This window comes from Neodiprion virginianus, chromosome 6 (genome assembly GCF_021901495.1).
Source record: "Neodiprion virginianus isolate iyNeoVirg1 chromosome 6, iyNeoVirg1.1, whole genome shotgun sequence".
Classification (NCBI taxonomy): Eukaryota; Metazoa; Arthropoda; class Insecta; order Hymenoptera; family Diprionidae; genus Neodiprion; species Neodiprion virginianus.
Genome location: NC_060882.1, coordinates 9,935,148 through 9,953,730, shown reverse-complemented (window position 1 = coordinate 9,953,730; position 18,583 = coordinate 9,935,148). Strand labels below are relative to the sequence as shown.

The 18,583-nt window shown below is 37.8% G+C and overlaps 1 protein-coding gene across 7 annotated transcripts in view; it reads right to left on the bottom strand.

Moving 5' to 3' along the window:
* The window catches only part of LOC124308255 (AF4/FMR2 family member lilli), a 204,497-nt gene that overhangs the window by 103,589 nt on the left and 82,325 nt on the right, over positions 1-18,583 (bottom strand). For all 7 annotated transcript variants that reach the window (XM_046770808.1, XM_046770809.1, XM_046770815.1 and 4 more), the window contains one exon: positions 793-970. In XM_046770808.1, coding sequence (XP_046626764.1) covers positions 793-970 — 178 coding nt within the window. The remainder of the gene's footprint in view (positions 1-792; positions 971-18,583) is intronic.

The following is an 18,583-nucleotide window of genomic DNA, read 5'->3' as shown; positions in this document are numbered from 1 at the left end:
GCAGTTGGGAACTAACCGAGTAAGAAGAGAGATTTTATGGATGTTGTCGTTGGGGTAGGTAGGTAGCAGGAAAAATAGACGAAGAAACATAAAAACGTTTCGATAACACGCGGTGCGGGTGACAAAATTGTTATTTTTAGAGGACCTTATAATATGTATTTATATACTTGTACGCTCTTGCGGTATCGTCGTAAGATTTCACGGTGTTAATACCAAGTTGTACAGGGATAAATTATAGTTACGTTTTTCGCCGTTTGACGCGTGTCCTTAATCAGACAATTTACTTCAAATCTAATATGTAGATTTGACGAAAAACTATTGCAGATTATAATCGTCGATCAACTCTATCCACAAATAATTCCGTAAATTCGAAACGTTGAGAGCAAGTCTCTAGTTGCGATTACTGTACCGTTCTTATCTATTTTCTTATCTCTTTTATCGAAACCAAAAAAATGTAGTTCTAGGTACGAAATGAATAAAAAGTACAAAATAGTAAACTTGCGAATGAAATCGCGTTTCTTACGTACACAGAACGCGGAACAAGCGAAAGCTTGAATTTTCAAATGAAGCTCGATTAATCGTAACTTCAGATCATACATTGTCGCCAACTTTTTTTACTATTGAACGTAATCACTTCAATTCGAACAATATTCACGGATCACGCGTCGCTCAAATTTCTCCCGTTAAATATATTTGTGTCGATGAAATCTCCCTCATCGTCGTGTACGGAGAAAGAAGTTTACCGCAGTTAAAAAATGACGAATCATTCGAATATCAGGCGGGAAGACTCACCCTGACTGGTGCTCTGGGGAAGAGCGAGGAGGCTGGGTTCGTGTTGGAACTGTGATGATGATGCCCGTGATGATGATGATGGGAATCCGGACCACCTCCAGCAGCCGCTTGTTCAGCTTGGACCGACATCGCTGCGCGTGCTTGCCGCTCGCGCTCCCGAAGCCGGTCCCGCTCCACGCTGAAAAACAACAATGGCAAAGATAATTAGAGACGTCAACGATGTAAGTGGCAGGTCTCGAATCCGGGATAAATTCGACAACTTGTCCGTAAGCGGATTCGGATTACAATTTTTCACTCGAATTTCATATTTCACGTCGTCTCGTTGTAACAATTTTGAAAATTTTTTTAACTTTTTTCAATAAATATAAAATAGACTACGTACTAGTCGAGCATCTACAGATGCGTTAAATATAAATATTGTAACGTACATATTTATGTAGGTCTTTCATTGTGTATGGAATAAGGAAAAAGAAGAAACAAACAACATGTAAGCCTAATCTTAGTCAGCAATGAGAAGATGTTGGAGCGGGATCAGACTTAAGTTAAAGTAAAAAAATCCAACTTTGACGAAACATCAAAGATCCGAAACGCGACGCTTAAATCTCCAAAAGTGCAAAGTTCCGAATTTACGAAAATGAGAAAATTTCAAATTCTGAAACATCGAAGATATTCAGTTTTGCGAATTTCTGGCTTGGAGAAATTTCGCCACGTTTGATCTTTCTTTGTTTTAGATTTTCAATATTTTTATATCCGGAGTCCTTGTCGTTCTGATTTTTGGATTTTTTTTCGTTTTTCACACCCACTTGCTGAGCAAACCACGCTGGGTGTGTATATTTTAATTATCGGAATCTTACGCTATCGTAACTTGAATTTTCGGAATCTTGCATCACTGAATTTTAGAGCCGTCGAGTTTCCTGCCATTTCGAAACGTTGCTGTTTCGTTAAAGTTTAATTTACCAACTTCAAGTTTCGCCAGCAAATGATTAGGAATTAAGTACTTTCGAACTTCGACCTCGCCCTCAAATTTTTTGTATTTGTGTGGTTCGTTAGAAGTCACTTTTTCAACGAATAGAATATGGGTTGAACTTATAAACAAAACAAGATATGCGTGGAACTTGACTCTCGGTTAAGCCTGCGAAGAAAAAAAGTAAAACGTCGAAATCATACATATCCAGTCGACGAGAGAGATGATCCTTTCAGAAGATAGAGAGCAGCGAACAAATCTTGTAAAAACTTACTCAGGAGCAGGTTGAGGTGAAAAACTCCTCGGAGCCGAAGAGCCGAAGAAAGAATGAGAAGGGCGCGAACGACGTGAGAAAGAACTTCCCTTTTTGAATACCAAACTTTTTCTACAAGTCTCCCTGTTTATATGTATTCCCTCCCCTCATTTTCCCCTGCACCGCGATACGGTACATGGCGTACACGAAAAAAAAAATTAATATGTTTTGTTATTTATTTCATCATTCTCATTATCGTTGCTGTTGTTATAGCATCATTTTTCTTTTAACTGTCCTCCTAGAGTTCTTTGACCCGAATTTGGACAATTTAGAGGTTATATCATCCACTTTATACCAAAGTATTAATTGAGAATGATAGAAGAAACTAACTTCCATACGATTATATCGCGTCCGGATAAAAACATCTCACCGAATTTATTCATTAAATATAACTAATTAACAAAGAATCAAGTTCTCGCAGATAACCGGCGGTAAACATGCCGGCTGATAAATGCACGCCTGTGAAACAACGGCACGAACACTGAACGGTAAAGTGACAATCCGATGTAGGCGTTCCGTTTCGAGTTTAATTGCACCTTGAAGGCCATTACACGGTACGTTATCAAATCGGATAAGAAGAAGAGGCGTAGCGATATCGGTATCGAAACATCGGTCGCTGCTATTCGATACAGGTGACGTTTTCCACAAAATTCATCTGTTCTGTTTGCACTTAGTCCGTGAGTGCTGCTTCTGCCGTGTAAAATAAGAAAAAAAAAAAAAAAAAAAAAAAAAAAAACGAAGAAGAAACATACAACCGAAGCCTGCAGTCCTCCGGTGCATCTAGAGTATCGTCGATATTAGAACTGGTTAGAACTTGGACGTGAAATATTTGGAATCTAAAAGCAGGATCTATCTTTTCAAAGGTGAAAAGTCGGCTCTGTTTGTTCAAGTTAGTGTATAAACACGAGAAAGAATATTGTCATAGGTACAATGGCGTTCGCGAAGTGAGTGTTAATTTCGTTAAACGTTCCTAATGTTACATAATACGTCGAGTTAGGCGTATTATCGTCGGTCATACTCATCGTCGATAAACCGCATACGTGATTGTGAAAATAAATTTAGATTAAGAAAAAAAAAAGTAAGAACAGACCCTGATATAAATATTGGAAGAAGTGAGTTTTCGCACAAAGTAAAGAAACCAACAAACGTTACATGCCTGTGTTTACCGTGTAAACTGTACAACCTCTCTACCGCCAAAAGTATCGCAGAACATGTTCACGTATGCAATTCGTTGCACTAACAGTAGGTTCAAGTGTCGAGTATTTATGTACGTAGATATGCGTGCATGCGTCCATAGCGCAGCGACAGAGAGAATCGTAAAATATGTACATAGATATAAAAAAAAAAAAGTGCTGGCTGCAGCAGCGGCAGCGTGACGGTAAACAGCTCGAGACGATCTTCTCAAGTCACCTTGGAATAGCAGCTGGAGGGGAAAAAAGTCTTTTGCGCAAAATTCGTCGTCGCATATTTGACTTATTGAGAAAAAACGGAAAAATAAATAAACTTCTGCAATAGAGCGTGTTCGTATACTTGACATTCCGCGTACAGTGTATAAGCATAAGTAACGAGTATGTACGATATGTATGGATATTGTAAAAAAATAATACGAAAATCGTATACCTGTGGTGCCTGTATGTGCGGACCGTGAATTGAGGAAGAATAAAGGTAAAGGGGAAGAAGAAAAAACAAAAAAAAAAAAAAAACATAAATAATGACAAAAATACGCAAAAGAAGAGAATTTTCAACACTGAAATATCGTTTTTTAGAATTCAAATTTACATTACACGGGTACTATTAACGGAGCGAGTGTATATGATATGCGTACCTGATTTGTTGGTTTTCTGCTTGAAGCGCGCCATTCGTAACAAATGGTTTGTACATCGAAGCAAGAGGGAATGAGAATGAGCAAATAACGCATGTTGAAAAAACAAAGACAATAGGGTAAATTAATTTTCACAATTTTACACTTCGTAGCCACACTGCTAAATAATTTCACGGTAGTCACACTTTCGATTAGGTCCAGCCGGTTGGTGAAGGGGGAGGAAAAAAAAAAATAAATAAATAAAAAAAAAAAAATAAATAAAAAAAAAAAAAATAATCCTAAGGAGGCTGATTCGTAAAAAGGACACTTTCCACTTTCGCTCAAGAAAAATCAGACCCTTGTTAGTTATTTACATTTTCAATAAAAATTGGATATTGATTTGAATTTGACGAATAGTGTCACATGCCACTTGACAAAAACCGTACTAATTCAGGGCACCCGATGTTGTCCGGTCGATTGACAAGTCAACACTGAACCTTGATCCAAGTCGCCCAGCCAGTACTTATAGGGGATACTTGGTTTACCCCTCCAGGTATACGGCGGCTGAAGTCAAGTTCAAAGCCAGGGAGTGGTTGAATTTTAGGCCCAATGGTGATCGACGGGTCGATTTTACCCGATGTGACTACGAAGAATTAAACGGCGGTATAGAAGCCGCTTGTTGCATTGCGTGAAAAATTTCCGCATATCGCAAAAGCGATATATAAGATGAAAATGATTCGAACAAAAACTTGCGCAAATATTAAAGATTTACACATACGATATAAGTATGAGTGAGAGACGGTTGAATGCATAACAATGCAAAAAAAATGTTACGTACCACGACTAATAAGTACATTGTGTAACAAGGAGGTAAAATCGATCTTTTCGGGCCGAGTGTGAGCCGAAGATTAATAATAAATAAAAAAAGATACTAGGAAATTTCTTAGTAAATCGAATTTTAAGGGAGTTTCAGAGGAAAATTTAAGATTTGACGACACCGGACAAACTGTAATTAAAAAACGGTAAGTTACATTGAAACAAGTTTGAAATTTAAAAACAAAATGAGCGATCTAATTATGTACAAAAACGGATTGTATGTTTTTTATTCTAAATTCAACAGATTTTGATATATGATATAAGACCCGCTTCTTAATGCGGCGACTTGCACGACATAAGTGTGACCGCAGACTTTTTAAGTTAACTCCTGATAGGTAGACGTCCAAACCGTATACCTCTCGTGGCAATAAGTGTAAAAGATACCCAGTAGAAATAAAATTCAAATATCTCAGCTTCTAATAAAGCTGGTTTTTATTTATTTTTTCTTCTTAAATTAATATTTAAACAATTCGCACATATGGCATCGATTTCTTTTACACATTCGCTTTTCGCAGCGGTGGCCACGTCATCGACGTTTTGATATATTCGATAATCTCATCATCGGATGTTTCACTATCTACGAGCATATTGAAATTACGATCTTGTTTTATATAAAACAAAAAAAAAAAACCCCGTTGCAATCATAGGGCTATCTATGACGCCTCTAAAAATACCTCATAAAAATACGTTTACATATGATACACATACGTACGTACTGTTTTTTGTTTTTTCGTACAAAATTGAATTCACAACGTTAATTATTTACCGTGAAAAATGCGAAAAACACTCGTAGGTTTCGAAAAAAAAAAAGCCGTGAAAATTTTCACGTTCGCTCAACCGGCAAACGGTGTCAAAGGTACCCACAACCTTTCTGTTTCACGGCTTTCTAGCGTCCGAATCGAAATAACTACCAGTGAGGACGCTTCCCCAAAACCACAAAAAAATATCAGTGGACCGAAGTACCCGGGGTTTAACCCTAACGGTTTGCTCCAAGAGTACAAGGTTTTTGGAGGGCCGGAGAGGGGTCATTTTACCCTCATTACCTATCTGGGGTTAAGCTCCTCGGCCATCAATAAAACCAATGCACAATTAAAACTGTTTATTCAGAAGTATGCATTATACACGAATCGGCGCCTATTGACTTTACTAGACTGGGATCAGCGGCAAGTACACAACCAAGACGGCAAAGTAATCACCGATGCACGGCTTAGCCGAGCAACGGGACTCGAGCTATCCTAATCAGGGGATAATCCTGTTCCTTTCGCCGACGTTATATTGAACCCAATTTTTGGTAAGTGTAAATTTACAAACCGGCCAGCGCTCAGCAGGAGGTGCAGAATGTATAACAAAATGCGTCCGTGACTCATTACGATGTGGGAGTAGATGACATAGAACAAACCGCCTGCCTGGCTGGACTTTGACGATTGGCTCTAATCGTAAAAGGGTAGGTAAATTGTTCTTCGGAAACTCATTGTTCGCACTTGGGATATTTCCGTTATTTCGCTTTTGAAAATGACTCCACGATGAGTCCAGAATAATAACGAGGCAATAAATGAACCACTTCCCGTAAGCGCAAATTATTTGTTTTCTTATCCGACGATACGTTTGGTTACTTTCGTAAAGCTCGAATGGGATCAAGTATAGTCAGAGCAACGGCGAAACGGATAAATGTGTGCGGCACTGAGTAATCCGTATTCGATGGCGTACGTATATATTTGAATATCCCCAGGGTGATGCAGGTAGAAAAAATCGTAGAATAACAGCTTACAATTAGATACGGGGGACTCGGCGCTTTATGGCCCAATTATATGTGTGTAACCTACCCGAGTCCTGATAACTAGAAACTCGAAATACTTATGCTCGAACGGGAAAAAGGACTTACAGCCCCATTCTATACACATTTCCACCAATTTAGAAAAATCGAAAAATATTTAAACTGAGAATATATCGATTTTTAATTGCTTGCGCTATACCTGGATCATACATTAGTGTCCTTATCCTTCCTCGAACAACTCGTTCCGCTGCATTTGTTCGAGTCTACGAGCCGTAGAATCCTCTTTAGTGTTAATTGGAAGTGACCGACTGGCGCCTGTTCGCCGCCTCTTCCGATCCGTTGCGCGTCAGCGGTATCAGAAAATATTTTGCATTGCTGACCAATATTCGAATCCAGCAACTGCGTGGTGTGTTCGAAATGACCGAATACCCTTCGTTGAACATGCCTGCAGCCAACTAGACGGCGATTTCAATGACTTTTTGGCCGGAAGGCAGGTGCTTCGGATTAATGCGCCAGATAGTCAAGTTGAACGACTGCTTTTGAATTTTGAGTGTGACTATCTAAGCATCTCGTTAAAGGTCCTCGTTTCATAGTTCTTCATAAATCGTGCTAGTGTGTGCTTCTGAAATTTATTCGTCAATCAATCAATCGAGCAGGATGCTTCAATGATCGTAGTTGATTCGTGCATTCAGCTTTGCGCCGTTCACACCAGCTATCGACGCCTGTTGGACAATTTTCGCGTCGAGGGGATTTTCTTTTAGAGCAATTACAGCTTTTTTCATTTCTTGGAGAGAATCAATATTTCTTTTAAATGCCAGGCCATAATAAGTCCTCATCTTTTTTAACATCGAGCTTCTCTGTCTTCCTTATATTTCAGATTCGCGTACCGATTCGTTTTTTTACATTATATCCCACGCACTAACTTTTTTTAACAGAGAAATCGTCACCGTACGAATTGTCTTTTAAAATACCTGGAAAAGTTTTGGAATCACCGTCACCGTCGATTTAATTCGTAAATATCACCCCGAATTTTTCTTCGGATCTCGAAAAGATTTCTACGATAAAAACCACCTCCATCTTCCCTGCTGAACCTTTGTGATTTGAGGAGCATGTAACGATTCTTCCTGATTTTCATCGTCTAACGCTTTCTTTGATACGGCACACGCGTGACCGTTGTGCACTTTTTACGATAAGGTCCATTACTTTGCCGTAGTAGTACGCAATGAGCGTTGTTACGTCGAACAGTGAGGTAAAGCCACATTTTTTTCCACGTTCCATCGCCGGACACTTTCAAACGAGTTTCGATTCTACCTTTGTAAACATTCTTCTACCGTTTTCTTGCTGACCCTTTTAAACATTGCTGCACAATTCCATCATACGTTGATTTCGCCAAACCTTGGCACAGGTCCACGAAGTCACAAAATACATTCGTGTCTTTTCGTGACATATCAAGTCAATTCAAATCAAGTAGCCTCATAACGAATACACAATCCCTCTGTTTATTTCGTAACCGGTGATTATCAACGGTCCTGAATTAATGTCTCTTCGACCGCATACACACGATAAGACCATTTTTAAACCTAAGCCTCGATGCCCGCACTTCTGAAATTTAATGTCTTGTTTACACGATCTGCAGAATTGGCATCTGTGGTTTTGTGAGTATATTCTCGGACAGTTCATCTATCGTTGTAGGCAATAAAAAAAAAAAAAAAAAACGATTTTTTGAACCTTCTAAACAAAGATCCCCTCCCTTAATATTTTATACATCAGTTTTAAAATTGATATATCAAGATGATGCTACCGTAAATTTTTACCGATTACGTTAAATGTCACTTATTTCGACTAATATCGAACCTACGCGTCACTGGTGTTAAAATAAGCGCTGCAGTCATGCGAAGTCGAATACAAATATTCGAATTATCTTATCTTATTATCATCGAATAATGAGTGACATTTTACTCAGTCGGTGAAGACTGATTACAGCACATCCTCTTAATTCAACCGAATCCATGATAATTTCTTACAGCGCAGCAGTGAAAAACTGTATTAATGAAATTACTCACTGGTCGATATTCCAAGTAAATAAATTCCTACAGTTCTACAACAACTATACAACTTCAGCTTATCATATCATATAAATCTTGCCCAAGTGAAATTGCATAATTGATATACTGTAAATGTTATGTTCCATCTTCGTATACATATTCTTTTCTCTCAAATTCAAATGTAATTTCAATACGACAACGAACAAGATACAACGTTATAAATCTAACAACATCCTTGCGTGTACATATTTACAGATTCTTGTTAACACCAACGTGCGCAAGTAATTGTATATTCAAATACGATACGTCGAGAGCTGTAAGCGCACCACGATAGGCGTGCATGAAGTTCCCGTACGTACACAGCCGCGGCTTATCGCGTGGCGTCGATATTTCGACGTAATCGAGGATGCCGTGACGTCACGAGCGGCAAAACCCGCAGCCGGCGGTACAACCAGGTTAAGTGGAACGACGGCGTCCAGACGTGACGCGACGTCGGCCGAGGCGAGCAATCCGGCCGGCCTTCTTGTATAACGTCGAACCTAAGGAGAAGGGGGGGGAAGAAACTCGGAGACATACCTAACAATAAGCAACGTACACTCGGGGCCGGTGATTGAGGAGAATTTCAGCCTCAATCTTCGTATTTGAAGGTTATGTCATACCGTAACATCTCAGTATGGCCGCCGCTCGCACGCTTGCGATTTCACTTCGGCTGCAACAATTGTTTCCGTATGCGATAAAAAATAATACATGTATCGAGCATTGATTCATCCGAAGCAAAATAGTGGCAAGAATAGTTTAACGGTTGTTATCGCGTACGTGTAAATAAACTTTGGCGAATGTTTTGAAGCTGAGAATTTGTCTTAAAACGTTTATAAACAAGGATGAAAAACTGTATCGATGACGCGTCGTGCTGTTTATCGCCTGTTGCTTTAAATTTTATAAATGTTAAAAATGAAAACTATGACCGAAGAAAAAAATTTGTGCAACAGCTGAAAGTATTTGATGATAGGATCTGACAGACGTTTGGAATTTCATACTTTTGGAAAGTACCTGGGAAGTGTTTCCACAGGCAACCGACGACACTGGTACGGCAGTTCAAACGTTCGACAAAGACTCATTTATTTCCTCAAATATATGTACGCGCTGAAAATTATAGTTGCAAAGTTATAAGGGGATAATACTTATAATCGGTAGTTACCGACTGCAGACTTACCGACACTTGACGCGGTCGGTAAGAAGTGACTTAAGCATTATCCTTAAAGGACCGGAAATTAGATACAAGGCACTGACAAATTGCATGTAAGATTCACGTATTCCTGAAGTTTTTTTTTTATTCATTGTATCGTCTCTGTTTATTTTTAACAAAGGTTGAATTAGGAAACGATTATAGATATTTTTCAATACGATAATCCGAAGATAAATATAAAAACAAAAGTGCAAATGTTGCAATACTGTAGAAAAATTATCCAACGTAACTGTAAATCCTGCTAACGAATAATGAATAAAAAAAATAAAACTCATCCACAGATTACACTCGTGTGTAAATATGCGCAAAATTACCGCTATTACTTTCTACTCCTAAATATGTATTTCGTTTACCGATAAATGTGACAAAAGTAAGACACAGGAAGTGTGAAGCGTTGAAGGCGAATCAAATTACGACTTTTTATTTTGCTCGCGTAATATTCGGTGCGATATGAATAATTAGTTAGCAGCGACGTTTTGTAACGTTTGACGTGATTATTTATAACTGCAGGGAGTTTTTAGTATACATCACAAATATCAGTCATCTACGTATGGTGTGCAATTTAAAATAAGATTTCGTCTCATTCGCATTTGATTTGCGATAAATTAGCGCAACAAGAGTTTATATTTATCGTTCGAAAAATACACGTACCGCGAATTTCAACACCTTGTTTCAACGAATTTTTTACTCCTTTTCTTTTCCATATCCATCTTTCTTACTTTAACTTAACGATGACGCCGAACAAACCAGACGAAATCGTATTACGAATAACGATACTCCAGACAAAATAAGGTGTTTCCTTTTTTTGTTGTTTTTTTTTATTTTGGATCAAGAGATACTCATTGGTCAGCTGACCATGTCCCAAACAAAATAACGTTTACCTTAAAAAATGCAAGTTTTTTTCCATACCTTGCTTGCAACAATTTTATCGTATCGTTAAAGTGCATATAAAACGTATGTGTGCACATATATTATATACACATGTATGCGTTATCTCAATTATTTTTAGCACCGATATCAGCGATGCGCAGAAATTCAGTTACCTACTCATCACACGCGGTGGAGAATATAATCGGTTTTTTGGTGTACATGATAATCTTCTTGACACACAGCTGTTGTGTTTGCAATATAATAACGTATACTTATAACGCATCAATTGATTGAAATACTAACCGTTGGACATTTAATAGGTTGTAACCAATTTTTCAGTCAACTATCAAACCTACTTGAATGTTAAAAAAATGTAATGCTATCAATTGTTATTGCATAATAGTATTTTTTGCGTTTCCAATAAGGAATTAGAAACAAAAACAAAATTAGATACAGGATAATACATGTGACAAAAAAAATTTGGATTCGTAAACAGAGCGCGAGCAAATCGACGTCACGACATAATCTTCATAAATTAAAAGCGTCAAAAATTAGAAAACGAATTTAATTTAAAAACATATAAACACGTACTTTCTCACTTTGCGTTTCCATTGCGCAAGGAATTAAAAAAATTTTTTTCTAAAACTAAAAAAGTTTGCAGGCATTTTTATTCAGAATCGCTTCAGATTCAATTCGAGAAGCTGACGATATTATTTCGCGTAAAGCAGTGAGTACGAGCGGCGTATACCGTGTTACGTATAGAATTGACGCGTGTACCCAACACTTGATACATACTTGTGGTTACCTATGAATAGGCAAGTGTCTATAATACAATACGTATGCAGCAGCCACGTGCAAGAGATCGAAGAATGTATCAATGAATGAACTCAACCGTTCGGTAAAATAGCTTTACGCTTATACCGGCAAATGAAAATCAAGCACTACGGCGTGTTGTTGTTCTTTGTTCCTATTTGTTCGCTTTTTGTTTAATGATATTTTTTATCATGTATTTCCACGTATCGCCACTGCAATTATTTCGAAGCATTTTCCTTGTTATTGTATCAAGTATTGACAGATATTTATAAATTATACTAGAAAATTCTTTTTCGTTTTTTTTTCTCTCATAACATGTTTAAATCTTATTATTTATACGCACAGGGAGAGTAGGAAAAAGAACAGATTTTGCTCACAACTGCAGTATGCTAACTATACTTTTTTACTATAAATGTAGCAGATTTTACACTGCACACAGCGGATTTCACTCTTTCTAGAGTAAATTCTGCATTTTGAGAAGTAAATTTTCCCAATAAACGTGACGTGTCCTCCTTTACCTACAGTTTTGAGTAAAACCTACTCTTTTTATTCACTCCGTGCGCATAGCTCTCGATTCTTTCTCGAGATTTGTAAATAACTCGTCATTGAATCAACACGTCTGCACATGTAATTCGAATACTCAAGGATACGGGTAATGAGTGAAGCAATTAATCAACTATCATTCGGACAATTTTATACTTTATAACGAATAGTCATCTTACGTATACGTACGTATATATCCAAGCAGACTTTTTATTATCGCTGCGTTTCCTTGATTTTGCTATATAAACGATATAAATAAAAAAAAAGTAAATAAAAATACTCAAAGCACGCCGGGTTTGCAGCGTCGATACAAGGAAGTTGGTAAACGAAAATGATAATACTGTTTTTTAGTACGATTAGGGACTTTGTACGAAAGCAACTAACGACGACCGGTTATAGAGAAATAAAAAGATTAAAAAAAAAAAAAAAAAAAACTCTCCTCTGTACGAGGGAATAATTTCGATTAATATCTAACGAAGGATTATAAAATGTATGTTGAGTAACGAGTATTCATTTATGTATGTATGTACAGTATACACTATGGCGAAAATAAGACCCGTGTAATCGTCGTCGTTACTCGCCTACCCTGGCCTACATAACATCTTCGCAGCAACGTCGAAGAAGCCTGGATCCCCGATATTCGTTCCTCGATAAACAAATATACAACATACATTGCAACTTAAACGTCATCAGCATCTCCTCCAGGGATTTCCCCATATGTGACACTCGCGCAACAAACACAAAACTCGCTGACAGTATTTTTTAAATTTTTTAATTCCATTAATGAGTTTTTTGAAATTTTGTCGCGACTTTTACCATTGCAGCTGCGTAGAAGTTGCGATGTCATGACAGTAACTCCGACGTAAATAGTATAAAACGCATACATACATATATATATATTACGTGTGCATATAATAACAAGTTTTGCATTCATCGTCCGACATAACGGAACGACGGCTCACGTTTTTCGTCCAATTATCTCGCCTCCTCTCAATCCTTCTTTCCTTTGTTTTACTCCGTCATAACAATTTACTGGTTCGCTGCTTCTCGTTCAGTCAGACATTCACATAATCTTTTTCACAACAATGAATACGCGGTTAACGGATTCCATGCGTTTTACTTATCCGTGTAACAATTTTTTTTCGTTTTCAACACGTTTTTTTATTTTTATTTTTTTTTATATAGGACTTTGTTTTCTTCCCGTTTCTCTCGCTTTTGCGGATAATTGTAAAACTGTCGGAATAAAATGTTCAGTCGCAGTAGAATCCGAATGAATCATCGTACCTTTTCCGTAACAACGATGATATATGACGTTTATGGCGTCTGTGTACGATATTACTAACGCATGCAAGTGATTATATTTTAACAATAATTGAAAATGCGCGTACAATGAACAAAAGAAAAAGATTTTCAATCATAATGCTCAATGTTACGCAACTCGATATATAGGTATATACCTGTATACACGTGTAATAAATGACATGAAAATCAGCAGTCAATGTTCATAATACGGTTTTTAAGTTTCATGTATAATACACCGCGTGTACAAAGAAACTGTCGTTACGTAGGGATGTTCCAAAGTTTCGCAAGTTATGAAATATGTTAGGTTCCGTTGTTACTGTTCCTTTTTCTGTTTCTGCCTACTTTTCTTCCATACTACTACCATCGATCTTGTAAAAAAAGGCACGTAAGCCGACCGTCGTCGCTGCATCAATTTCAATCGGCAATTGTCGTCTGCCACGATATAGGGTAAAAATATATAGCCCAAGTTTGGACGATGAAGTAAGACGAAGAAAAAGAATTGATTAACGAGTGCTAAAAATAAGTTTCATACATATACCTCCTGTACATACGCTGTATTCGTTTCTCAATGTATCGGGATATCACACCTCCGTGTTAATATAATATATCAAAGTGATAATTGAGTAGAATATGGAATTATTATACATATTATGTATATATATATATATTCTTCAATGACAGAGACGAAGAGGAGAAAAAAGATACCCAAGTTGTGCGATTGTACGATAAACTGAACAAGACTTTTTATTGAATTGAAAACCTGTATCATCTTTGATCAAACAGGTTCTATACGATAGATGGATAAAGTCTCAAGTCGTATTACAACTCGATGGGACAAAAATTTCTCACTCAGGAAAACAACGTATTAGGAATTCGTCGTACTTGACGACACTAAGTGACGACGACTTGAGACGATAATTTAATCGCACAATTATAAACGACCAAAATGTATTTCGCTTATTATACATGCGAAATTTTTATTTTTTAAACTAGCTTACTATACAATTATTATACGTATACGTGCAATACGAACATGAAGTATACATCGCGAGTCAGCAGGTGCGAACTGGAGTGAAAATAAAATAAAACTAACATATAACACAACAAACTACATATATCTCGACCTTTTTTATAAAAAATATAATTATCTACAAAATAAAACCAAAAACAGCATCCAATCTTGTACAATTTTCGAGATATTTCGGTTTAGAGTTAATGAAAAATTCAAACCGGCTGAGTCGCAAACGCGTTCCGGTTTCACGAGGCTTCGTTTCAGGCTAAAAACTATCTTTTCAAAGGGCACGTGAGAAGAATAAATAAATAAAAAATAAAAAAGTTGAACAAACCAGTCCAACGTATACACGTAATACATATCGGCCGGTTCCGTTGTAACAAATCGTAATCGCGCGCGTAACTCGTCGTTATCATAACCATCGCGATAATTACCATAATCATCGTCAAGGCATCAACAGCGTACGGCGGCTAGCGTCTATTGACTCGTTCGAGAAGGTTGGAGGAGGGCGTCCGGCAGTTATTGAATCGCCTCGAGTTACTACACCACTACGACACCCTTGCCCGTAGTCGAAGCACCGCCATCTAGCATCGGGGTGAAGGTGCGATTCGTGCCGTAGCGGCGACTGCCCGAGCTATTTTCACATCTCGAAGGTTGAACCGTTTCCTCCTCGTCCTTAACCTTCCCTGCGCCATGCGTAACGACGACTAAATGCATTATGGGTGAAATACGCGCGCCTACCCGCGGAATCTTCCGTTAGACGCCAATTTCGCAAATCCATGTTCATCGGCGCAGGTGCTGGTAGTGTTCGAATATGAAGTGACGATGATGTATCGAAACGTTGAAACAAAAATTACTAGTTTGCGCCTTTGGATTACCTGAAGAAATTGAATTTACTAAATCTGAGTTTGTTGATTCCGTGTTGACGGTTTACTAATTTCAAATAATCTCAAAGTAGCAAAATTACGACTTTCTCCAAAGACGGATCGTTACAACGACGTTCCAAACTTCGGCCTGATTCAATATTGTTTTGTAGTCGATATCAACGGAAATTACCACCGATATCATTCAGGCTCTCGGATGTAGCGTAGCAACAGGCAACCAACCAACTCGTAACAACAACTTTTATTATACTCTTGCAATTAGACACTCGTTATCGAACTCATATCTGTGGGGTCACATGTTGCAAGATTCAAGTTCGTAATGCAGTTGTAACTATGAATTTGATTGACGAGTTGGTTATTCCAGAGATATCCGGTGATGCAGGATCACAACAAACTCCGTACATCGTGCTAATTTAACACTGGGATAATACCGAAGTAACAAAATAGCCATTTTTTTATCAAACCTGTAAAATTACATCAAGTCACCGACTTCAGTCGCGTCGCTTGCTGGACACGATCTGCGCCTGCAGTTCGTGATTCACAAATTTTTATTCTTCTCGTCCGAGAAATTTATATACACCGATTCGAGTCGAATGGTAATTAAAAACAAGAAATGAAAACGTACATACGTACGGAGTAGGCAAAAACAAAAAAATAAAAAAAAAAACATCCGGACTAATTTAATCGTATATCGCGTGTTACGCGATACAGAAGAGCTGAAAACTTCCAGAAGAAAAAATAACGAAACGCGAACGGTTCATATTACATTTGCTGTCTTCAACAAATTCGCAGAATTATCATATCGACACATTGTTCTGAGCAGTAATTATTATTGAACACAGTGCTCGTCGAGTATGTGGAACAAAGAAGCACTTGTGCTTTGAGCTTGACGATTAGCTTCTCCGAAATCACAGCTTGCATCGTATAACATATACTGAATAACGTAATCGAACCGCATCAATAACATTGCGAAACTGAAATATATCTCAAGTATTAATCAATCGCGCGTTAATGTTTACCGCGAAAATGTCAATAGTTTCTAACAAAGTAGGCGACGTGATAAATAAAAAGAGGATATATTCTTTTTTCTTTCTCTTCCAATCGATCCAAGGTGCATCGATGTTATACGCAACGGAACTGCTTTATTTTTACGAAGAGTATTTATGACACATTGTATAACAGATAAAACCTAGTCTCTGTGCACGGACAGACGACCCATAATGGGTATCGTTGGTCGTTGCCCTGTCAAAGTTATAATACGCGATAGAAGCAACAACGTTATTCTATCCGTAGGCCGATCCGGGACAGGCTCGACTCTTATCGCATCGGTCACGTTCGAAGTGCGTTGTTAATTAACGCGTGTCGAATCGGCGTTAGTGGAAGACGATACGCGATTGGAAAACGAAGAGGAGAGTTGAATTTTCGGATCGTTATACAACGACGATAAAGTTTCGTAAAATTTATAATAGAAAATCTACAAGAGATTCGTTCAATAATCGTATACACACATGCGGCACAAACGGCACCTTGAGATAAACAACAGTATGTATAATTGTATACAAGCGCGGGAAGTTTAAACGATCTTATACGATATAATTCGTGTATTATTATAAATAACACCCAAGTATGTAGCTGTAGACGTGGATGGAAAATGCATCAGGTATAATACCTGATAACACCTGTGCAATATTCACACAGTTATAAAAGTTTGATTACTTATAATTGCGTATGTAATAGCTGACAAAGGGATGAGAGAGGATTGAGCTGAAAAGGGACGAGTTAGCGCGGTGTTTTTCTCCTACTGTTTACGCGGCGTATATGTATGTACATATATAATCTATATACAGAGTTGGAAACACGGGGGATAAAGAGGATCGATAGTATTCCAAGCGAAGTTATAGAATCACAAAAGGGATGTCGATTCGTCCCTCCTTCTTTCCATACTCATCTGTTACACATACATATATATGTATACGTATACTATTCCATAGGTACATATGTACACGTACATACATATATATATATATATATATATATATATATATATAACGCCGCGACGCCGCCCTGCACGACCCTTAATAAATCATACTTAAGGCTGGCTCGGAGAAAATCGCTTTCCGTTTTCCTCAATCTCCTTTTTTCTCTTCCTCCTTATCTTATTTCGAATGCGTAACGCGGAGTAGCGTAGCGCTGGTTCATCACGCTTATAGGTATGGTAAGGAATAAAGTCAGTCTCTCTTTTCACGTTATTCATACACGTGCCTGCATGGGAGACATTGAACTCATTCTAACGTGGTACAATGATACCAGTCGTTTATACATGTATATACGTTTATACAATACGGTTAGTTGTTGTATCTGTAACTGAAGGAAGTATAAATAATTTATGAAAATCGGCAAATCGTAAATTGTTTTCTCACCCCACCCCTGAATTAAATTCCATTTTACATCGTGCTCCGCGACAAATCGAGGGAGAAAAATACGGTGGAAAAATTAAGATCGTCAAGATTTTACTCAAATCTGCAACAGTGGGGAGAAATTATTGTACATCCAATTGTTGAGAATTTTTCGTATCAACAATTGGTAATCGTTTCAAATTTCCAGACTCGAGACAGTCCCAGAGGACGTTGATGCCGTGACACATATCGGTGAGTTTAAAAAAAATAAAAAAAAAAAAATCCTAACGTTGCGGTAACTTTTAAACGCGAAATTACTTGAAACCAGTTTGCACACAGCTTGCGCCTGAATATCGTGAGACGAAGTCATCGTCCCAAAGACTATCCCGCGGGATCTCTCAGAGACAACGAAGACACATGCAGCTTGTGCTAGCCTAGCTACAAGTAGCGAGTTGTCACAGAATATTTTTTTCCCCTTGTTATCCAATATTCGCCGGTTGCTTTTTTCCGACCGTAACAAATAAGAGATAAAATTTTATCAACGTTCTACCAATTAAGAAAAATTATACTACCTATACGATAACGTCGCACGTATGCTCTTGCGTAGCTGCTGATTATAACGCGTGAACTTGACACTCCCGCAAAATTTATTGCTCTGCAAATGTAAGCCGTAAAATATGTTGAGGAAAAAAGCAAGCGATTTTTCTGTTTCTACCTACACTTATTTTCTTCCTCTTTTCTATTCTTACGTTATACGTATTTAATGGACGTTACGCCGTTGATTTTGGAGGAAAACATAGACTTTCACAGATTTCCTATATTTAAGCATGCATTAATCCGTCTGCATTGCCTCGTACATCAATTACGCAACGTAAATAAATATGAATCAGAAAAATACGAAGAATTTCTTTGAAAAATCTATGGGAATTCCCCGATTATTGCGAAACATGTA